General features: G+C 48.8%; 1 protein-coding gene across 2 annotated transcripts in view; it reads right to left on the bottom strand.

The window, feature by feature from the left end:
* Window positions 1-23972, bottom strand: part of EIF2B4 (eukaryotic translation initiation factor 2B subunit delta) — a 256404-nt gene that overhangs the window by 189899 nt on the left and 42533 nt on the right. For both annotated transcript variants that reach the window (XM_069605481.1, XM_069605480.1), the window contains exons 2-3: window positions 20269-20309; window positions 19580-19730 (exon numbers count right to left, since the gene is read on the bottom strand). In XM_069605481.1, coding sequence (XP_069461582.1) covers window positions 19580-19730; window positions 20269-20309 — 192 coding nt within the window. The remainder of the gene's footprint in view (window positions 1-19579; window positions 19731-20268; window positions 20310-23972) is intronic.

Here is a 23972-nt window from a genome sequence, read left to right as displayed (position 1 = left end):
GTTTTTGCCCCGGGTGTCCGTTGATTGCAGCATCATGAGACCAAGCGAGTGCCTGATTGCGTACATCGCTGGTTGGAAGAAATAATTTTCCTTGAATAAACGGCAACCCCTCCTGTAGTTGAACGTCCCACTCTGTTAAGGCATGTGGGTGTTGGGAAACCCAGTGTCTGATGATGGCAAGCATAGGAGGGGATGGTGTACACATACAGATGACGTGGCCCTTTTCTAACAATGTGTCGGGAAATAGAGGTAACGATTCCCCCCCAGGAGACCGGGAAAGTGCATCCGCCTTGCCGTGGGAGAGACCAGGCCTATGTTTCACCACAAAATCAAATGCTGCAAGAAAGAGATGCCAGCGGACATGCCTGCTGTTTATACACTTCAGCGTTGCTAGATCTTGCAGGTTCTTATGATCAGTATATATCACCGTCTGGTGTTTTGCCCCGATGAGGTGATGTCGCCATGTCTGAAGGGCGTCCTTGATGGCTAACAGTTCCTTTTCGGTAACTGTATAGTGGGATTCGGCTGGTGTGAATTTCCGGGAATGATAGGCTACCGGATGGAGACGGCCTGTAGTTGGACAAGGCTGGGAAAGGACTGCCCCTAATGCGAAGGAGGAGGCGTCAGCTTCTAGGATGAACGGGAGTTCTGGGTCTGGGTGTTGTAAGACCGGAGCCGAGACAAACCTGGATTTAAGCGCCTCAAATGCCTTCTGGTGATCGGGAGTCCAAATAAACGGAACAAGAGGGCTGGTCAAGGCTGTGAGGGGAGAAACAATGGCAGAGAAACCGGTGATAAAGCGTCGGTAAAAATTGGCGAAGCCAAGAAAAGACTGGAGCTGTTTAACATTGACCGGGGCAGGCCATTCCATGATGGCTCGAACTTTTGACAAAGTCATGGAGAGACCCCCAGGGGTGATGTGAAAACCCAGGAAATCCACCTCCTTCAAGTGAAACAAGCACTTCTCTGGTTTAGCAAATAAGGCATTGTTCTTGAGACGGGATAGGACTTCTCTGACATGCATGACATGTTCTTCCAAGGAGGACGAAAATATCAGTATGTCATCCAGATAGACAACAACATACACATCAAGAATGTCAGAGAAGACTTCGTTGATGAAACGCTGGAAGGTGGCAGGGGCGTTACACAGCCCGAAAGGCATTACTGTATATTCATATAACCCTTGTCGGGAGCAGAACGCCGTCTTCCATTCGTCTCCATGGCGCATTCGGATCAAGTTGTATGCCCCCCGTAGATCCAGCTTAGTGAAGATGGACGCACGTGTCAGTCTATCAAGCAAGGTGGAGATGAGTGGGATGGGATACCTGTTTTTTATAGTGATGGCATTCAACCATCTGTAGTCTATGCACGGTCGTAGGTCACCCTCCTTTTTGGGCACAAAAAAAGATAGGGCTGGCGGCTGGGGAACAAGAGGGACGAATGTGGCCTAAACGTAGGGCTTGTTGTATATAGTCCTTCAAAGCGGCTTCTTCGGAATGGGACAATGAGTAAATCCTACCCTTTGGTACTGGTGCATCAGGAATCAAGTCAATGGGGCAGTCATAAGGCCTATGCGGAGGGAGACCTTCTGCCGTGGCTTGATCAAAAACCTGCAGATAATCGTGGTAATCAGCAGGAATACCAGCCGTAACAGCCCCCACGGTATGTGTAGGTGTGGGTGGATCAACATCCTCAATTCGGGAAGAGGCCATGGCGCCAAGAATAGCGGCGGGAGAGGCGAGTCTCTCGGATTCTGTTAAGCAGAAATGCTGACATATACCGGATTCAAATGTTACCTGCCCAGTGCCCCAATTAATCAAGGGGTTGTGTTGTCTTAACCAGGGAATACCGAGTATGATACCAAACTGGGGTGTGGTGATAAGGTCGAAAGACATGGTTTCTTTATGGGTGTCCTGAATCACCACTTCTAGAGGGGCAGTCTGCTGTTTAATAGGACCAGACGAAAGGGAAGTGCCGTCAACCGCTTGTACCGGCTCAGGATGGTCTTTCTGGACTAGGGGTAGATTGAGATGCTGGGCTAAAGTGATGTCAATAAAACAGCCAGTGGCCCCTGAGTCAATCACAATGCGTACGGCATGCATGACCTCCCTAGAGGGTTTCAGCAGTGCATGTACTACTATGGGTCTGATAGGGCCAAATACGGGTCCAGTGGGGGTCAATGAAGGGCTCGCCGGTACCCCCGATCTCAAGGGCGAGCCTTCGGGAAAACCCAGAGTTTTGTTTTTTGGCCGACGGGGGCATTCTCTTACATAATGCCCACTAGTCCCACAGTAAAAACAGGCATTATTGGTTCTCCTGCGTTCCCGCTCGACTGGGGTTATAGGACTACGGATGCCACCAATTTGCATAGGTTCACCACCAGTGGCAGTTGAAGCAGGAGAGAGCTGGCCAGAAAAAAACGTCTCTGCTTTACGCTCGGTTCTGCGAGCATCCACCTGGAGAGTGAGATCAACAAGATCAGAGAAAACAGAAGGAAGGGATGGAACGACCGCGAGGGCATCTTTCATGGGGTTGCATAACCCTCGGTAATAAACAATCGCCTTTTTTTGCTCTGGCCAGGACGTTTCTGCTGCAAGCTGGTTGAAACGAGTGATATACTCAATCAGAGAATGCTTGCCCTGTGATAGTTCAAGGAGTTCCAGGTCTCGTGATTGGGCCTTATAACGGGTATCGAACACTTTTGCCATCTCAGACACTAGGAGTTCAAAATCATACAAGGCTGGGTGGTCGTTCTCTAGTAATGGATTTGCCCAAGTAGCGGCTACACCGGATAAGTGGGACAGAAGGAAAGCGGCCTTGGTAACGGAGTCGGGGAAAGCCTGGGGTCTGCACAAAAAATGTAGTTTGCATTGGTTGATGAAGGTGCGATATTTCCGGGGATCGCCTTGGTAGCGTTCTGGAGCCGCCAGGGGAAGAGGAGTCGGGAGTAGAACAGGATTGGGAGTAGAAGGCGGAGTAGGGGCAGGCTGGAGTGAAGGGTTGGGATCCCCAAACTCAGCGTCAACAGGCAAAGGATGGCGTGCGCTTTGTAAGGCGTCGAGACGATGGTGAATGGTAGTGGTTGCGGCGGCCATGTCGGTCCTAAGGGCCGCGACAGCCTGCATTAGAGCGGTCACAGGGTCCCCGGCGGAGGCATCCATAATCAGCACGACCAAGAGGCTTCACAGTCTGTTATGGACTTGATCTTGATGGTCGTGTAGATTAGTAATGCCTCCGTCCCCAAGTACCACACAGACAACGAGAATTCAGTGCCTGTGCAGTCTTTGAGGCCACAGGTTGTTTTGTGAGCCGTCAGGTCTGGAACCGGGAACAGCCAGAAGGACCCGTGGAGCACTGCAAGGCAATAAGTAATTATCAAAACACAGTGCGTTTTGTACAATGAATACCCAGCAAGGAAAAGAGCACCGCTTACCTAGAGTATAGGAAGTGTCACCCTGATGAATAGTGGGGCCCTGGACGGGGCTTGAACTTCCAATAGCAGAGGGTTGGGCTTGGTGTGCGAGACTCTGTGGATGGGCGCACAACTGAGGTTTGAGGCAATCCAGGTTATGCAGCCAGGCGAACGCCTTGCAGAGGCCAGTGGCCAAAGTACCAAAACACAACGAAATCCGTGAGGCAATCCAAACCCAAGTCCGAGGTCGTAGAAAACGCAAAGCCAAAGTTCAAAAATGCCAAGGGTTAGACAAAAGCAATCCAGTAGACAAAATCCGAGGTCGTGCAAAATCGTAGGAGTAAGGTTCAAAACAAGGAACAAGAGCCGTACAGTACTGAAAGAGTTCAGCTGTGAAGCAACGCTTCCGTGTTCCTGGCCGCTTTTGAATCCTTGAGAGAAATCACGTGATGCGTGTCACGTGAAGCGGAAGCGTTGTCGCCACATGACTCCTGGCGGTCCTAGCCCCCTCACGTGATGCGTGATCGTGTTGGCCCTCTCACGTGACGCGAGGATCGTCGCAAACGATGTGGATTGTTACTGGCTGCCAGTGGGAGTCTCCATTGTACTTTCCAGCGCTGGGATGGCCGGTAAACCCCTGGTCCAAACAGTGTCTTGGAATGGCGGGTAAGATGATGCAGTCTCCGACTGCCAGAGTGCATAAACGGGATCCCCTGATGGTTTTTGGCAGAGCCCGGGCGTGCAGAGGGAGCAGGGAGAGGGTTTGCGGGAGAAAGCGTGACATTAAGACCTCGATCAGCTCTTCCTCTGAAGCCGAATCTACGACGACGCCCTGCCCCCCCTTTTTCTTCCCCGCCGGGGATTTCACGGGGGTCCTGTCGATGGGCACAAAAGAGGACTCCCTCCGAGGTGGCAGGGAGACTCTGAGCCCCGAGGTCGCCACCACTGGTGTAGCCTCCACAGGCTGAGCCAGGGCCGCCGCGACAGTATCGATAGAGGGCTTGGCCGGATGGATTAAGGCCTTCACCACCTTAGGTGCACTCACCGCCTTATCCTTGAGGGGGGGGGGGGGGAGACACTGCCTCGCTCCCCCTCCGATGGGGCCTTCGAGCTCGACCGGGGCCTCTCCAGGAGCTTCGCCGGGTGCTCGCCCTTCCTCTTACCCGACCCAGAGCGTTGGCTCGTGGCTGAAGGTGCCGGGGAGGGTGCGCCCTGCCTGGCGCCCGTAGAGCCCGACCGTTCGGCGCTCCCGGTGCCAGCGGACTCGCGGTGCTTGGCCTTGTGTTGGACCCCCGTCGCCGGGGCGTCCTCAAAGGTCTTAGAAGACCGCTCGGATTTCTTCCTCTTCTTCTCGCCTGACGGGCTCTTCCCTTCCAGCCAGTTGGCGAGGCGTTGGTGGCGGTCCTTCATGGTCCGCTCCGACATATTGCCGCAAAACGCACAGTCCTTCTCCACGTGCGTCTTGTCCTCATGTAAGCAGTAGAGACAAAAGGAATGTTCATCCTCCTTAAAGACGTTCTGCAGCTGGCATCCAGGGCAGACCCTGAACAGCTTTCCGGGCGTCAAGCTTCCCTTCTCCTGGGCTATGTCCGGGCCTGAGAAGCTTCTGCAGTCCTCCAAAACGTAGCTCGACGAAATCTTCACCCTTGAGGGGCGCAGACGAATCCGACACGGGTCCCCGTTGATCGGATGGAGAGTCGGTGGAGCTTGAGGCTCTTTTGACCGGAAAAACGAAGTTTTGAGAAAAAAAACGTGAAAAATTAGCACTAACGCTCGAGAGCAATAGCACGAGGATCCCAACACGTGCGGTAAAAATCTGAAGATGGCTGCCAGAGGCGGTGCTTAGGTAGAGGGCAGTCATTGGCTGTGGTCAGTATGACGCAGAGACCAGTGATTGGTTATTACTACGAAAGACAGATCAGAAACGAAACTGATACTGGTTTTTTCTTTACCAAGGATTCCCAGCCTGACGACGGGGAATATTCATGAGCATGTGAATCCATGCCAGACCCCATGCTGGAGAACTTTGAGTCATTCAGTAAAGTGTAACATTGGGTTTTACTTTCCACTTCATTGTGAGGTTAAACAAAGTATGTGGGTTTTACTTACCTTGCGTTAGCTGTGTGCCATCCAAAAATAATTTACAAGAGTTACTGCTTACCTCAATCTGTTTCACTGATCTCAAAAGCACCGCTCACTGTACATTACATCCTTAGGTTTTACTCACCTAGTATAACTAACTGTGTTATCACAAAAGTATCTATAGGTTTTTACTGTACCGAAAATAAGTGTTCCACTATTCACCAAAAGTATATTGTCCAGTTGACAGATTATGAGATTTGTATCAAGAGTCACTATACAACTAGAAGGTTCTACTGCCCTCGCATTACTAATGTAATTGTGAAAGTAAACATTGGTTTTTACTCCCCAAGAATAGGTTTGACCTATACTGAATGTGTATGAAAAGGGGTTGACTTCCCTAGAACTACTGGCAGGGGTTCCAAATAAGGTTTATACTTTGGTCTGTGTACCTTTAAGTATAGCGTTGTGTTTTTATATTGTGATTTCATATAATGAGTTTATGCTTACTTACCCCTAGATTTATCTGGGCCTACCTGTATTTAAATAAATCCTTTATTTTTACAATACAAAGTGTTTGTGTTTCTTTGGATCATTTGTATTACAATTTCATTTGTACTGATTCTACAGCCCTCTCTCCCTCCTAAAATAAGCCTGGCTGCTCTGTCTACGCTACCATATACTCAGGTGTTACAGCCTTATGCTAAGAATGGAGTCTTGTACTGCCTCAATTGAATGGTTTTACGAAGCCCTTAGTTGCACTTCAGAAAAACTGTCCTAACACGCAGGGGTGAAACCATCACCCAAGGTACACGTGAAGCAGAACTTTGTGTTTATTTGTTGGATACATCAGGCCTCTAAGGCTAGAGACTTATTTGAAAAGGGACTTGGCCGTCGAAGAACCAGACAGATGATGTGGAACTGTCGGCTCGTGCTGGGACTGCTCAAGTGTGTGCTGTGCTCATGAAACCCACCTAGTCCTGTGCTAAAAACGTGGCGAACCCTGACAATCACATCCTGACTTGTCATTTGTGAACACTTCTTTATTTATTGAAACTCTATCCCACACTCTTTGTGTAATTAGCTGTAAGGAATTGCAAATTAGCTGTAAGGAATTGCAACATGTTTTTTTAGTATAAACCTTTTATTTTGACACAAGGACTGCCTTATTTTTCATTTGATGGTCGACGCTTGCACCCATCTATGATTTATGTTTAGCCTAGGCGTTTTTCCACCCTGCATTTAAAGTTTAATAAAAACCCTTGAACTTTGATCACTTTTGTCTGTCTTTACTGTTGCCACCATGACTTCCTTACAGTGTATATATAAGTAAGTTTGTTCATTTGAGCCAAGTCAAACCTTCCACAATGCCACCTAGTAGCCATCGCTAGAGGTTTACCTCCAGTTTCAAGCCACATCAGCAACCCATTGTTGGTATTCAAATTAGACTAAATGCAGATGTGGCTTGGAACTGGAGGTGAATTTCCAGCAATGCCTACTAGGTGGTGTTGTGGAATGTGCGACTTGGCTCAAATGGACTTAGCTTACTTTCACATTTCAGGTGAACATTTTTTTCCCTCCCCCAAGCCTTTTTAAACCCACCATAACTTTGATGTATTGTATATGTACCTAATAAATAATTGTATTTTCATAAGCTTACCAACCAACTTGAATTATTTGTGTCGTTCTGTATAGACTAATTGTTGCCCTACGCCGCACTCACACTTTTCCTGAGATTAAGCCTGGACTGATCATCCACTCTACTGTGACTGAGTTTTGGCTAACTGCTCAGGGTCTTCTCCGTTTACCATAAATAGGATGGCCTCCTAAAATCCACCCCCAGGGGCGGATGTATAAAACCCATCATAACCCGGATGATCCCTCACCATTGACTATGCTGTTGCAGGAACCTTCCCTATGGCATGTGAGAAAGGTCAGCCAGCCTTGATTGTTCTTGAAATTCTAGGACTTCTAGTTTCCTTACATTTTTATTGGGAAATAGGACTGGACGACATTCCCATGAATGGAAAGGGAGAACTTGAGAGCTGAATGTGCCGATGACAGGGAGGCAGCTGTACTCACTTGTTACAGCACTCTGCACAATCAGGTAGCAAGTGAGATAAACAGATAGTCATCAGTGCTTCAGCCGAACTATTTGTCCATCATCTCATCAATCACAGAAGGAGGCAGGCAGGCTTTCTCCAAACTACCATGAACGCTTCTGCAATGCACTCCTCTGCCTGTATCTTCCGTCAACCCACTATAATGCAAATCATCAGGACAATGCTCAAATAATAATTTCCAGAAATAACCCAGAAAGCAAGAGGTACGATTATATATATATATATAATATATATATATATATATATATATATATATATATATATATATACAAAAAAGTTTTACTCCCAAATTGTTTGTAGCACGCTCAGCCTTGATAAGGACCTGATATTGGTCCGCACGGGTGCCTGCTGTATACGTGTTGGGACACGTTAACATAAAAAACAAACGAAACTGCAAATGCACTCACAGCGGCATTCCTCCATTATTGGTCCAAGAATCACGCCTTAGCCGCTTTCACCATGATAAAAGTCCTTTATTAGTTGATAGGTGGACAAATTAAGAGAACAGACACACAATAACGCGTTTCACCCGAACTGGGCTTTGTCAGATTGTGAATGATACAATGGATTTTTTTGCATTTAACCTATGACTTGTCAAAGCCCTCCTTTACTATGAAACACTAGACTGCTGATTCGTTTTTCTCTCCTTGGCCTTTAAGGGCAGCCATGTTGGATGTCCCACAGAGTAGACCATTGTATTGGTGACACATGCATGCCTACATTTACTGATGTCAAATTGCTTGGATTATGTAGTATGCGCGATGTGCATCATGTGACGATTTGAAAAAACTTTATTGTGCAAGCATTGCATTTGGAAAGTGCAATGGAAGATTTGAGACATAATCAATAATCTAACAGGGAGCCAATTGATGCCACTATCGGCCTGCCAGGTGGTATGGTACTAGATTTGTGTAGCTTTGGTATAAAGTGAATGATTGGAGTTATATGTATACCACAGAGGCATACAGAAAACCAACAAGCACAAATACGGTCTTGCATGCACAAAGTGCCCATCTAGAAAATCTTAAAAACAGCATACCATATGGAGAGTTTGTCCAAATGAAAAGGAACTGCAGTGAAACATCGACCTTTGCGCAAAATGCAAAACTAACGGCATCCAAGTTTCAAGCTAGAGGATACAAGAAGTCAATTATCAACAAAGCCTATATTCAATGTAATAAACAAACGAGACAAGAAATTCTCACAAAAATCAAAGAAACAAATTACAAAAAAGGTGAGAATCGGATAAACAAGAAGGAAAATATAAGATTCATTACCACTTTCGACAGCGGAGCAAGGAATTTGAGAAAAATACTGTGAAAACATTGGCAAGTTTTAAGGAAAGATCAAGACATTAACCCACTGCTCAGCACAAATCCAACTGTAACGTATAGAAAAGCGAAATCTATACAATAGAAAGTATCTCCAAGTTTGTTTCAAACTAAATCAAGATCAAATTGGCTTCTAGATAAAAATAAAGGCTTCCAAAAATGTAAAAAGTGTAAAGCATGCAAATTCGGGGAAAACATCACACGATACAAAAAACCCTGCACAGGACCAAAAGTGGAAATCACAAAAACCACACTGTGTAGCACAAAATTTGTGATATATGTAATTAGTTGCAACTGTAACCTTTGGTATATAGGAAGCACCAAATTGGAAGTAAAAATCAGAATCTTGCAACATTTAAGAGCAATCAAAAACCAAGATCCAACGTATCCTTTAGCGAAACATTTTGCAGAAGTACACAAAGGAGACATTCAGGCATTCAAATACTTTGGCATTGATCATGTTCAACAACATCCAAGGGGAGGGGATAGATAGAGGCAGTTATGCCAATTGGAAAGCAGATATATAATCGAATGCAATACCAAATCCCCAGGAGGACATAATAAAGATGAAGAACTTTACACGTTTATAGGAGAATAAGTCGATGACTACTCATGTACAGTTTGTGTCTGATTAGATATGACTATGTTGTCCAAAGTATTTAAAAAACAATTTATAAAACAAACATGTTGACTGCACCATCCTGTTTAAACTAACAAAATATGAGGTTTAATACAACAGTAGAATCATTAAGTGCACTCTACAAACAAAGGAAAAATTAAGAGCGTTTGGGGTAGCGAACTGAACAAATGTTTGAAGTATGCCTATCTTTTTAAATGTAATTTGTTGTTGATATGTCCTGAGTAAGTCGAGTATAGGCATACTCAACAGTCCCGTACACAGTATATGTTTTTAGCACTATAAAAGATATTTTAATGATGCAATGGAGCTTATAAAAACCTGACTTTTCTCAGCAACAAAATCAGAATCCTTGCATGGCAACCAACTGTGCCATGACATTTGACCATCAATGGCTTTCTGCACACAAATAATGTACTATATAATATGCACTATGATGAATTTAGAAAATGATAGCAACTTTGCACATTATAATATCTAATGCACTAAGCACTTTATAGAATAAGGCAACTCGATGTTCAAACCACACCCGAACACTAGCTGCATTCCAACCCTTGGCACGAAACCAGTTGGACTAAAATACACCACCAAGGTATATACTGAGCATTTAAAAAAATTAGTGAATTTTGTGTTCACCATTTCACAATCCAGTACCAGACACTGCATATATATAACATACATTGCACTTTATCAAGTTATAGTTGTGAGCAATTACATCTCAACGGGTGATTGAAATCCCCTAAAAAAAAAATTCCAAAGCATTAGACACTCTTATGCAACTTTTTGCACATGCAACATATTAGCAGTAGCAAGATGTTAGATTATTGATTATATGTCTCAAATCTTTCATTGCACTTTCCAAATGCAATGCTTGCACACTAAAGTTTTTTCAAATCTTAACATGATACACATCGCGCATACTACATAATCCAAGCAATTTGACATCAGTAAATGTAGGCATGCATGTGTCACCAATACAATGGTATACTCTGTGGGCCATCCAACATGGCTGCCCTTAAAGGCCAAGGAGAAAAAAACGAATCAGCAGTCTAGTGTTTCAAAGTAAAGGTGGGCTTTGACAAGTCATGGGTTAAATGCAAAAAAATCCGGGGGGGTGGGGGGGGGGGGGGGCGCTGTTGCGCTGAAGCAAGATGGCCGCTTAAGCGTTACGCACCGGACTGGCAGAGCAACCGATCCTTATTTCCTCTGCTCAACGCTGCATATAACCCTGCAGGGCTACCTACGATCCTTCAGGAGCCTTCCTGCTGCGAGTGTGCGAAGTTTGGAACCCGTACGCGCCCCGGGGACCGGACTACGTCTCTCTCCCCTGACTGCGGCTGTGGCCTCCTGCTCTTCCCGCCCCGCAGCTCCGGTGACGCCGGCTCGCCCATCCACCTGAGGACGCGGCGCTGCGGGCCGCGGCGCCAACCCCGCGAGGCGCACCGGACCATCGCGGCTGGCCGGGCTGCTCCCCATTCACTTCACTATTCACCTCAAGACGTCGGCGGCCGCCAGCCCCTCCACTCCCACCAGCGGCCCCTCAGCTCCGGCGGCGCTTCTGGATCCGCGCCCCTACGCCGTGTCCTGCGGCGCTCCAGCAACAGGCCCGGCTCCCGCTTCTCCTCCCCCCCCACCCCTGCCGCTCCTCCACACCAACAACAGCATCGGAGTGCAGCAAGGTCGGGGGCGTGAGGGGGGAGGGTGTGCCTGGCTCCTGCGGCAGCCCTCCCGCGGACCAGAGGCCCACTACCTCTCACTCCTGTCTCGGCGGTGGTCTCCCTGCTGATCCGGCATACACGGGCCGGCACCACCACCAGGTTTGGCGCGGGCGCTGCCCCCCCCCCCCGCCTGCCTGGCTCCCGCTTACCCGCACGACAGCATTGCTCCCACCTAATGCCGGCTGGGGGACCAGAACACTAAGACCCACCGGACCGCGATGCGAATTTAGGTCCCCCACTGCGGCATACCCTGCTGTTGTCCTCATCCCAGTGCTGCTGGGGCCTGTCACTACGCACCTTCTGGTTTGCACTAACGCGCCCATGGGCTCAATTGGAGGACCGTGCCTACCGCTGTGACATTCATCGCCTGGTTACACTCGGCCTCACACGGGCGGTCCACCAGTCCCCCCCCCTGCTGGCCTCCCCTTGCCACCCACTTCAGCGACGCCTGCTGGTCAACTCCCTATGGTGCTACAGTCTCATTAACTCCTCACTACTCGTGCTATCTGTGGGCCCAACAGCTACCCCACGCCTGCACTGACTCTGCACATACATCGGACCTTACGATCTGGGGAGTGGGCCCTGCGCTAATATCAAGCTTCCACATTTTGCCCTGGCTGCCGCAATATCTTATACTCATTGATCCACGGCCTCTGGTTGCTTCCTGTTCCTAACCATATTTTGTACACTGTGTTACGAGGTGCGGGGTCCGTGCCCCCCCTGCCTTCTCCTCGACCTCCGATATTGCCAGGATGACCAAGGGGGGCACGAGGAAACAGAGATCCATCAACATGTTTGCGAAGGCGTCGGTGAGATCGTCGGAGGAGGCTGCCGAGCAGGCCCCTGCTGCCTCGTCTGACGCAGCTCTGGAATCCCAAAATATGATGGACTTTATTCGGGAGGGCTTCACCGCACTTCTCTCAAAATTAGACGACATGAACGGCACTATATCATCTATTAAGGCCCACATTGAGAGTACTGATAGCCGGGTGTCTGAGGTCGAGACGCGGGTCGGCTCCGCTGAGGATGCGCTGGGTGCCCTGCGCTCTGAGGTCGTCGCCCTCTCCAACCGAGTCCTCGAGGTGGAAAAGAAAAACGAGGACTTGGAATCCCGCTCAAGGCGCAACAACCTCCGCATCATCGGGGTTCCCGAGGATGAAGTCCACGAGCCAATGGAAGATTTTGTTCAGCGCACGCTGCTGTCGCTCCTCGAAGAGCCCAAGCTTTCTCCACACTTCGTTATTGAGCGGGTACACCGCGCTCCGACGGCTAAACCCAGGCCCGGTGCTCCGCCTCGGCCCATCATAGCTCGTGTGCTGAACTATCGTGACCGTGACGCCCTCCTCAGGGCCGCAAGGCTCAAAGGTGAGCTACTACTGGGCGGCGCAAGGATTCACCTTTACCCGGACTTTTCAACAGCCGTCCAACGGGAACGCAAGACTTTCCAAGCGGTGAAACGAAGGCTGCGAAACCACTCAATCAAATACGCTATGCTCTATCCCGCCAAGCTTCGCATAGAACACGCTAACCAGGTGTTCTTTACGATCCCAGAGGAGGCCTCCAAGTTCATTGACAAACATTTTCCTGGCTGATCCCCCTCCTCTGACCACGGTTCTGCAGTTACCCTAGGTTCCTGACGGGGAGTGGCCAGGCCCTGCCGCCTTCCCGCATCAGGGCCACGCTGATCCTCTATCCCGTAATCTGCTTGTTTTGCTCAATTTACATAGACGTACCATATCACAATGTATAAGTACTTTGCCCAAGTTACATGCGATTCCTATTGTGGGCGTCTTTTGCTCTACTGGATCTGCAGCAGCCCGGAGCGACGCGGCCAGTCCGGCCTACAGGCCCCCAGGCGCTGATGCCTCTGGTTTGGTTTTGGCTGACGGGGGTTGGGATTGTCATCCCTCTGTTTGGGGGGGGGATGTGGGTGGGGGTGGGACATGTTTGGGGTTTTGTTATTAAAAAGTAGGCGCTGGCAGCGAAGGCGGACTGTGGTGTGGCACTCAGGAACTGTTGCCGCAGGGCTGCGAATCTGACCCATTGGTTATTGACATTTTCTTGGTTTCAAACGCCACCGCATCTGTGATCGAGAGTGACCTGACCTTTATGAGCTGGAACTTACGGGGGTTGGGTAATTATAAAAAGATGAGGCAGCTCCAGTTGCAGGCCGAGCGCCACGGATCCAAGATTCTCTTTCTACAAGAGACACATGCCCGCTCGGAAAAGTGCATGCGCTTCGCCAAAACCTGGGGCCCCCATAGGTTTTTCACTGACTTCTCCACTCAAAGCCGTGGGGTCATGACCCTCATCCATAAGAGTCTCAAGTTCACCCTCATCTCCTCGTTAATTGACCCCCAAGGCAGATATGTACTGCTCCATGCCATGCTTCACCACAAGGAAGTGGTTCTGCTGAACATCTATGGCCCTAATCTAGATCACCCGGATTTTTATGTGCAGGTCACCTCCCTCCTTGATGGCTTCCCCCTTGTTCCTATCCTCTGGGGGGGTGACTTCAACACAATCTTTGACATAGCTCTCGATAAATCTGGCTCCAAGCCCTGTCACCTCTCCAGGGCAGCTTATGCTGCACTATCATCCCTACCCTGTCTGGCCATGGTGGATGCATGGAGGTTCTTCTACCCAGATTCCCGCATCTACTCTTTCTACTCCTCAGTCCACGATTCCTATTCCCGCATTGACAGATGGGTGATCTCCAACGAATTGGTTAAGAATGTTATACAGTTAATGATCCTTCCCAGAAGCCTGTCTGACCATTCTCCAGTCACTGTTACCATCGGCTGGGGTCCTGATCCCGGCCGGACTCGCAACTGGAGGTTGAAACCCCTCTCCTTACTGGACCCGGAGTTCTATTCCAAGCTCGAGCTGTCGATTGAAGAGTTCTTCGAGACTAACACGGGCTCGGTAACGTCTCAGGCCACTCTATGGGAGTCCTTTAAGGTTTATATTAGAGGGATCGCGATGTCCAAGGAGAATGGGGTCCTTAAGTCGATCCAGGGAGATCTCGCCGCTAGTGAATCCAGACTCTCGACCCTGGAAGCTACATGCTCACTTCACTCTACCCCGGGCAACCTGGCTGACATCAGGATGGAGTTGGACACGTTCCGATCCCTTGCGGATCGTGAACAAAGATTTTTGGATAGTCCTGGCATGGCGAGGAGATACGGGGAGGGTGAGCGCCCCGGTCGATTTCTGGCGTGACTGATCCGTCACAAGACTGGGTCCCCACACATACTTGGAATTGAGAGGCCTGACGGCTCCATGGCTGTCTCTTCGCAAGACGTCAACAGGGAATTCTTCACATTCTACGAAACCCTATATTCTAACTCAGATGAGGTGTCAGTGGCGGAGATTGACTCCTTTCTCGATGCCCTTCCTCTGTCAACCCTGTCTCCGGAGACCGCGGGTTCCCTTGACTCCCCACTCACACTGGAGGAGCTGTCGGACGCTATTGACTCCTTATCCTCGGGACGAGCCCCTGGCTCGGACGGTATCCCAGTCGAATTATACAAGCATTTTAAGTCACAGCTGCTCCCTCACTTGCTGGCTCTTTGGGAGGAGTCTGTGGAGGCATGTGTAGTCCCCCCTTCACTCCGTGAGGCCACAATCACAGTACTACTTAAATCTGGTAAATCCCCTTCGCAATGTGGTTCATATCGCCCGCTCTCACTTATAAATAGTGATGTCAAAATATACGCCAAGGCTCTGGCGCTCCGGTTAGCTCCCTTCCTGCCATCTATCATCCATCCGGATCAGGCGGGTTTCATCCCAGGTCGCTCTACCTCCCTGAACCTGAGGCGTCTATTTAACATAATTAACAGAATCAATCCCGAGACGCACGCAGTGGCTGTCACTCTTCACATGCAAAAGGCATTTGACTCAGTTTCCTGGAGGTATCTATGGCGGGTTCTCGAGATTTGCAAATTCGGCCCCTCCTTTCTCTCCTGGGCCAGATTGCTTTACTCTACTCCTGTGTCCAGGGTCCGCACCTACGACCGTTGCTCCCCCCTCTTTGAGATCGCCAGGGGGACGAGACAGGGGGTGCCCCTTCTCTCCCTTGATCTTCGCTATAGCAATTGAGCCCTTCGCTGATATGCTCCGCCAATTCCACGCTCATAGAGGCCTCCGCACTGCGGGCCAGACGGACATAGTGTCCCTATATGCGGATGACGCATTGTTGTTTGTGCGTTCTCCCTCCATCAACTTACCCCCAATACTGGAGGACATCATTCAGTTGGGTCGAATCTCGGGCCTTAAAGTGAATTGCTCGAAATCCACTCTTTTCCCACTCACGGAATGCACTCTCCCTCCTCAAGACACCCTTGGTTTCACATGGGCTCAATCCACATTTACCTACTTGGGGATAGTGGTAATGCGCCAGCGGGCGCTGACCTTCCAGGAAAACTATCAGAAGTATCTCACACACCTGACAGCTAAGGTCCGGGTCTGGGACAAACTCCCGATTTCCCTGGCAGGCAGGATAGGGTTGTTGAAGATGGTGGTGTTGCCCCAGTTGCTTTACAGGTTCACTAACGTACCCTTGTGGCCAGGGGGCTGCTTCTTTCGTGATTTGACCCGTACTGTGAATTCCTTTCCTTGGCACTCGGGTGCGGTCCGTCTAAAAATCGATACCCTGTCTACCCCCATGTCTAACGGGGGCTTGGGTGCCCCTGACTTTCTTAAATACTGGCTGGTGTCCCAAATCCAATATACTTCTTACTGGTTTAATACAACGGACCCTCCCCGCATGTCCGACTTGAGAAGCTTGCGGTCTGTGACCGGGACATCCGCTCCTTGGTGATACAACCCGCTTCCTTGGTACTGGACTCACAGAGCCCGGTCGCCTGCACATCCATCGCATTAGCGAAAATGTGGAAGCTGGCCGGAACTGCTTACGCCTTCCACGGCAACCTCCCTCTTTGGAATTTCCTCCCGGGGTCCCGCGGGTTCCACCAGGTACGGTTCGACGATGGGCGGACGCGGGCTACGAGTTGTTACGTGATGTGTTTGACCAGGGTATATTTGTTGAATGGCCCGATCTCCCCTTGCCCTTGAGGAGCGCCCAGAGTGTATGGCTCCAATATACATCCCTCCGCAGGACCCTCAAGCGTAATTACCAAACGTTCCCCGTGTTGCCACCGGACGACCCTGCCATTAAGGAGCTCACCTCCCCCGGGCCCACGAGGGGTAAAATGTCCAGGTTATATACTATGTTACAATCCAGATCTGTCCCAGACTTTGTCAAACTGAAGCGTGCTTGGGAGGCAGACCTTGGTGTTGAAATGTCAGACGAGCGCTGGGCACACCCATGCGAGCGCGCACATCGAGTGTCTTCAACTCCCGGTTTAAACTCATTCAGTTCAAAGTACTACATAGGTTTCACTACACCCCGATCAGACTACATCGCATGTCCAGTGATCACCCTGCCAGCTGCCCCAGATGCGGCCAGGACGATGCCGACTACATTCACACGATTTGGTCCTGCCCCCGCCTCTCACAGTTTTGGGAAGCAGTTTGCTCGACAGTGTCTGCTGTGCTCGACCATCCCATTGTTCCTTCCCCGGTGTTATGCCTCTTTCACGACCTCCCAGGCCTCTCCCGTGATTCCAAAAAACTAGCTGGCCTCTGCCTGCTTCTCGCGGTGCGCTCCATCCTGCTCTGCTGGCTTCGCCCCTCACCTCCCACACACGCCCAATGGCTGAGAGCGGTCACGTGGGCCTCGGACTCTGAGGAAGCCTGGTCCCATATGCAACCCACCCACTCCAGGCCTAGGAATATCTGGCTCAGGTTCCGCTCTTACATGTCTGATCTTATCGCGACACCGGATGCCTCCCCCCACCCACTTCCCCCCCCCCACCAGCTTGGGTCCTCACCCCCATCATAGTTTTCTGTTGCCCTCTCCATGCTGTGACTGTGCCCATTGATTGTTATTATGTGTAGTAACCTCTGCGCACCTACATTATGTACACTGTATTCATACTGTAATTGCCTGACACTGTTCACCTGTGTTTTGCTGCCACGCTGAATAATAAAAAGAAGTTTAAAAAAAAAAAATAATGCAAAAAAATCCATTGAATCATTCACAATCTGACAAAGCCCAGTTCGGGTGAAACGCGTTATTGTGTGTCTGTTCTCTTAATTTGTCCACCTATCAACTAATAAAGGACTTTTATCATGGTGAAAGCGGCTAAGGCGTGATTCTTGTACCAATAATGGAGGAGTGCCGCTGTGAACTGCGCATTTGCAGTTTCGTTTGTATGTAATTATATATATACATATACATATATAAATATATATATATATATATATATATATATATATATATATATATATATATACACACACACACACGATACAAGTCATTTATAACGCGCCTGTACACAAGTGTTTCTGGCCCCGGATAGAAGCTCAGGTGCTACAACCAAAATGCTAGCTAGCCTGGAGTCCGGGCAGTCCCAACATTAGCTTAGCCCCTGATCTTTTCCAGACCTAGCAACACCCCTAGGGGGGGGGGGGGAGAGTCTGGCATAAAGTGGTATACAAGAACACATTAACTCACTCTTTTAGCTGCACTAAGCCCGGTCTTCGTGAACAGAAGATAGCATAGGGGCAACGCAGAGCAACAGAGGTTTGAATCCTGGATCCGCGCTTAGAAACCGGCCTCGGGTATTAGGGGTTATAAAAACAAAAAATAAATGGATATAGATGCAGAGCACACACCTATCTTAAAAAGTAAGTGACGGGTACACAAGGGGATCTTGTGAGCATGGGGTATTAAAGAGATGCAGGAGGGGAGGCAAGGGAAAGAGGACGGAGATGCACCAGTTTGTGATTCAAAAATCACTGCACAACGCAGTGTCCTATGAAGTGCGGGATCTTCGAGGGTAGGGGACAGTGGTCGAAGTGTACGGAAAGAAGTAGTGGAACTATGTTCCCTGCTGGCCTATCCCCACTCCCCACAAACCCCATTGCACACCCCCTCCTACGCCCCATACAAACCCCTAAACAAATGCGCATACTGTTTAAGGGAAGTGCACGTATCAACTTCTTCCCACACTTATTTTAAAACGAAACAATTCCGGAACGGTTTCTTTTTTAAAATAAAAGTAAAGGAACAGTAACACATAATTTAAAAAAGTAGAGGAGCTCCGCTCCCGCTCACTTCGACCACTAGTAGGGGCCCATGCTGATGTGCGTTGGTATGCTGTTCTAGACGCACACGCAGGGCAAGGCACGCTTTCTTTGGCTAGGTAGGATGGTGCCTTGGTGCCATTGGATTGTACAGGGTTCACACAGGCAGGTTTTGAAGAGGATGCATGCCAGTACAGCTGTGAAATAATAGTCACTCGTGGATGACTCAGGAAGCAGACAAGTAGGTCTTTAAGTAAATTACTTCTTTATTCAATGCAAGTCCATTACAAGGAGTTTAGCCGTTGGGTTCAGTAGATTAACCCACTGGCTCACACTAGGCCAATCCCAACTGACAGACCTAGAGTCCTAGTAACAGGAATGCGCTTGGACATATCATATCACTAACGCGCACACAGGCAGAGCAGATACCACAAGATCCTTGAGGGTGGGGGTGATGTGCCTGAATTGGACAGTCCTGCGAGTAGGAAGGCTGCAGCCCGCTGGGTAACTGTCAGTGAGACCGGGTGCTAGTCGGAAGGCCTGCTAATAAGGCGTTGCCACAATACAGATGGACCAGGATCAGGACCGCATGGGTTTTCTTTGCAATTTAAAAAGAACCCCAGAGACGGCGCTTGAAGTTAGCCATGGGCTTTCACCTTTTGCAGAGAACATGTACCCGTGATTATTCCAAATGTCACCACATTTTTAACAACCAAAAAGGTGTGATCGTCAATATTTTTGAAAGCTGCTTTGTCGCCGTTTTTGTGTACTAGACCAGTTTTCTAATTCTAGTTGCATGAAACAAAAGCAGATTGTCCAAAACTCTAGCGCTTTCCATTGCCTTGAACTTGCCCACACAGATATCTCACATGGCAAGTTCTCACCTCACATGAGACCAGCCTGCTCATGGCATGTTTGGGCACGTGGCAAAACCGATTAAGCCAGACCTTTCACCCTCCCGCAGTCCAGGACCCTGAACACGTGTTCTAATAGCACGAGTTATTATTACAGCGCCCAATGGAGGAGGAGTCTTGCTTGACGTGGTATATAAGAACACATTAACTCAGAGAGCACCCCGCTGTTCAGGAAAAGCACACTCCATGTACTCTGACCATTGCCCGACTTACCGCGTGGCTGTGCATCCACGGTCGTTGTGGGGATTAGTTTCTCTATCTCCGGCTCCTTAGGTTCCTTGTCGTCCTTCTTGCTCTTCCTCTGCTGCTTCTTCTCTTTCCTCAAACGCAGTTTCTCTTCCTTCGCGAGTTCTGCTCCATCCACCTGTGAGGGAGGGAGAGAGAGGGAAGGTCTAGGTAGTTGCCAATGTTGTAAGGGGGAGTGGGTGATGCCCGCACTCCCCTTGTTCCCAAAAATAAATGGAAAAATGGGACTTTTCGTAATGGCGGTTCAGCAGTAAGGACCACAATGAGTCTTGGGTTCCTAAGGAGGATATGCTCTTGATCGCAATAACGTGAATACATTTACCCTTTTGAAAATTGTTTACCTCTCTAACCTTTCTGAATTTCGCTCTCTTTGGAAATCGCCAAGAGCTGGAGGAGTTGGTCATGGGAGCTGGGTACAGACACCAGGTCAGCTCATACCTGTGATAAGAGGTGTTGTTCAATTGGTGGGGCATAAGCGTACAAAGACATTCTAAGAAAATGTGCTACAGGGACACTCCACCTAGAAGCCATTATCTACAAAATAATGAAGAACATGGACAAATATCAGAGGTTCAGCTAATCACACCTGAGAGAAAGGTTACTCAATGGTTGGCAACGGACACATGCAACACACGCCATGCAGAGTGACGGCTTACCTTTGGCTTATGGCCTTCACGTTTCTTCCCTTTGCCACCATCTGAAATCAAAAACGTGACAATAAGACACTCTGGAGTGGAGTTAGAAGGAGAGTGAGGTGTCAGCTTCTCTCTGCCTGGCAGTTAGATGAACGCTTTAAGATGGTCACAGACACCAGACACCTCCTGGGTGGGGAGAGGCGTTTCCATACACACCCATCAATCCTGGGGCACAGAATTCCTACCCCTTTTCAGTCTGCAATGAACGCTACTCCAGCTTTCATCACCAATACCCTTGCTCTTTTTTCTACTTAGCCAGGCGCCGCTAGGCTATTAAAAGTAGCACAAGGGCGCGCTACAAGACAAACTAAACATCACCCATGTTTGTATTAAAGCACCTCTTACACTCACGCCTATAGATCCTACATATTCACAGCGCACGTTGCACTTCCAATACATACATCTTTCTAATCCCATTGAAGGTCTGCCGAGTGTCCAGATCTATATTCCTAGCCCGGTATACACATCTTTGGGATGACGTGTGCCACAGAGAATTGCATTGCAATGAACCACTTCAGATGGTGCACCAGCATAGCTACCCAGAGTCAAGCAGGGCACTCTGGCCCAGTCCTGCTTTCCCCATGACAACCTGGGAGTTCGTTGTGTGTTTCCCTTTGACGCTATGGGACTGCAAATCCTCGCATTCCACTGAGAGAAAAACACAGGACTGCATCGAGGTGTCTTGCATGACCAAGAGCGACGTGGCAGAGACGGGAGAGGGCATGCCCCAAAAAAAATGTGTCTACATTTGAGAGGTGTGAAGAGGATTTATGGTGGGAAAGGCCGTCTTTGTAAAAAGGAACAAAATTAAATCAAGACTTAAAGTAGAAAAATGCAACATTATGTAGAATTGCTAGGCAGCATATAACAAAAGCCAGACAATAAGCATTTTGGAAAGGGACACCTTGATACCAAAGGGAATAGTCACCAAAGGTGGCACAAAAAAAAGTACAAATAAAACACAGCAACTAAGAGCCATGAGCCCTATCGGAATTGGTTTGTTTTTATACAGGCAGATTACTAAACATGAATCTAAGTGGGTGCCATTGATTCAATCCTTCAATCTAGCTCATTAATCATGGAGACACATCAACTTCGGCTGGTGATCAACAGAGCCGATTTATTCATTGGCCTGCAAGTCAAGGATAACGGCATCCTGCCGCTAACAGAGACCCACCTACATGACCGGCCCTGCTCTCTCCAAACCCGTTTCCTTTATAGGTCACTGGGCACCTGTGGAAAGATGATGATTTGAGCGCACTACCACTAGGCCCTCCGGCTTACTTATCCTGCCAAAACACTGGTTCCCTTCATTAGAACCACACATCCGTCTTTACTGTTAATAGACTTAAGTGATGTGCAATGGCATCCCTCCGGTCAATCATCACTTGACAGGGGGCATGAACCTCTTCCTTGAAGACCCTTTCCAATTTTGCTTCCTCCGCTAGGGAGGGGTTAGTTCCTCCACCCCCATGACATTGTCAGGTTCCAATCAAACCATTGTCCCAACCAGTTCATGCCGGATCGTGCCGCTCGGCTCAGCTATGCGACCTTGCTCCATTAATCCTGTGGAGGGCCAGAGCCTACAGTTCAGTCCTTTTGCGTAAGTGTTCTCTAATTGGTGGTCAAACAAGTACTGACTTCTAGGGAAGTATGGCCTAATAAACGTTACGGACCTGCGAGCTGCAAGGCCACTAACTGCGCCTAATTACAGTAAAATTAGTTGTACCTGGCTGTTACTGTATGGTAGGTAGCATTGAGCCAAATGCTAGAAATGTTTAAGAACCTAAGAAAACAAAAATTACCCCAAAGACGGGCACACAGGTAAATAAAATAATGATTTTCAACATTGCATTTTATTATGTTTTCAATCAATTCATAAGATTGTACTCTGTATTTCTTTCGTGTTGCTTGCACCCTCTCTTGACGCCCGTTTTCCTTCTCACGGTCTCTTTGCGGTCTCTCTCGTTCTCGGGTCGCTTGCACCACTCTCCTTACTTTTGGGCATCCCTCGCACCAACTCTTGGCTGTTTCCGTGCTGCTAGCGCACTTTGCTGTCTTTCATTACTTCCGCACCTCTAGCGCACCTTTTTTGTCATTCCACTTTTCTTTCTTTCACCGCTTTACAGCTTTCGCTTGCTTCGCTTTGCTTTCTTTCACTGTGTTCCAGCTTTCATCCCACTTTTGCTCACCAGGCTCTTCTTTCAACAACGCTCCTGCTCCCGCACGCTACAGAGTTTCGCTCTGTCGCACGAAACTTACCAACAGTAACACAGCACCAGCGAACAGGTCAAATGGATTTGGGTCGAGGTCAGGGTCTCACCACCTACCTCTCAGACACCCTTGGGACCAGCACATGTACCGCCGGCAGCATACAGGCTGCCTCGCTCCAGCTCCTTGGAGACACAGCTCCCTAGCCATGATGCAGCCCCTCACGAACACCAGGCCAGCGTCTTGCATGCTGTTCTTCTCTGGAACCTCCAGGCTTCTCTTCCTGCAGCTCCCTGCACCTTGGCTCCTCTGGTCCAGTCAGCATCCCCAGTTCGCTCTCCGATTCTGTCAGAACCACCCTTTCTATACTGCAGGTGAGAGTGAAATGGAGTCAGGTGTGCACAGTTGGGGAACAGTGCCAGACCTTGACGGACTCCATTAGTGGGACAATTCAAGGTGTTAGATGGTAGGCCTCACTTTGAATCCCTATGTTGTTTCTATGGGTAATCCTCATTGATCCCGTTCACCTCTTCCTTGTCCCAGTACCGATTGGAAATTAGGCGGGTGTGATGGGAAATCATGGCATGAGGATAGCTACGGGGCAACGTGCTCGCCTTGGAAGCAAGACGCCACAGAGCAGCACAGGTTCGATCCCCGGGTCCGCACTTAGAAACCTCTGGGTATTAAGCGCCTTATAAAGAACCTACCCTATCATATCCTATCCTATCATTAAGGCTGAGGGAGAGTGGGTTGGTTTGTAATTGGGAAAGGGGGAATACCATGTCTCCGCCTGGGGTATTCTCCTCCCAATCCCCTGTGACCCTCCACTCAGGTGATCCTGAGTGGAGGGTCACAGGGGAGTAGGTGGAAGAATTCAGCCAGGCTTCCCACACATGACTTCTTCAGATGGTGCTTACATGATTATCTACACCTCCTTTATTGCGTGACCAGCATTTCAAGAAGTCGTCTCTGGGCCTTCCAAAGCTAAATGCATTTGACCATCTCAACATAATATTTTCTGTTAGTTGAATAAATATTGAACATTTGATTTTGTTTGACTTAAAACTAAACCAACCAAATACATTCCTGCTTGCAGCATGTTAACCGGCACAAAGAAACAGGAGCACCAGAACACCAAAGGCTGTCCAGGGGTAGACCCACAGTACTATCGATCTGTAGCCCAAATACCTTTCTTCAATGAGCATTGGGTCTCCAAGAAACCCCACACCTACTTGACGTGAGACAGTAGGTCACTGTGTGCACCTCCCAATAAACAAACCTGCAAAGTCAGCTCCAGAACAGCTGCACCAGACATGAGCATAAGGTCACCTCATTTCAAGGACCTTGTCATTCCTAATGACTTCAAAGTCAACCTGCAGGTCTGGTTTTCATCACTGGAACTATGAACACCAAACCAGAAACGGACTCAGTCGCTGATGAGCGTGGACTTTGAA

The sequence above is a fragment of the Ambystoma mexicanum genome, chromosome 4p, assembly GCF_040938575.1.
Source record: "Ambystoma mexicanum isolate Mex_15411 chromosome 4p, UKY_AmexF1_1, whole genome shotgun sequence".
NCBI lineage: Eukaryota > Metazoa > Chordata > Amphibia > Caudata > Ambystomatidae > Ambystoma > Ambystoma mexicanum.
The sequence above is the reverse complement of the archived record's forward strand: the minus strand, read 5'-3'. Positions and strand labels throughout refer to the sequence as shown.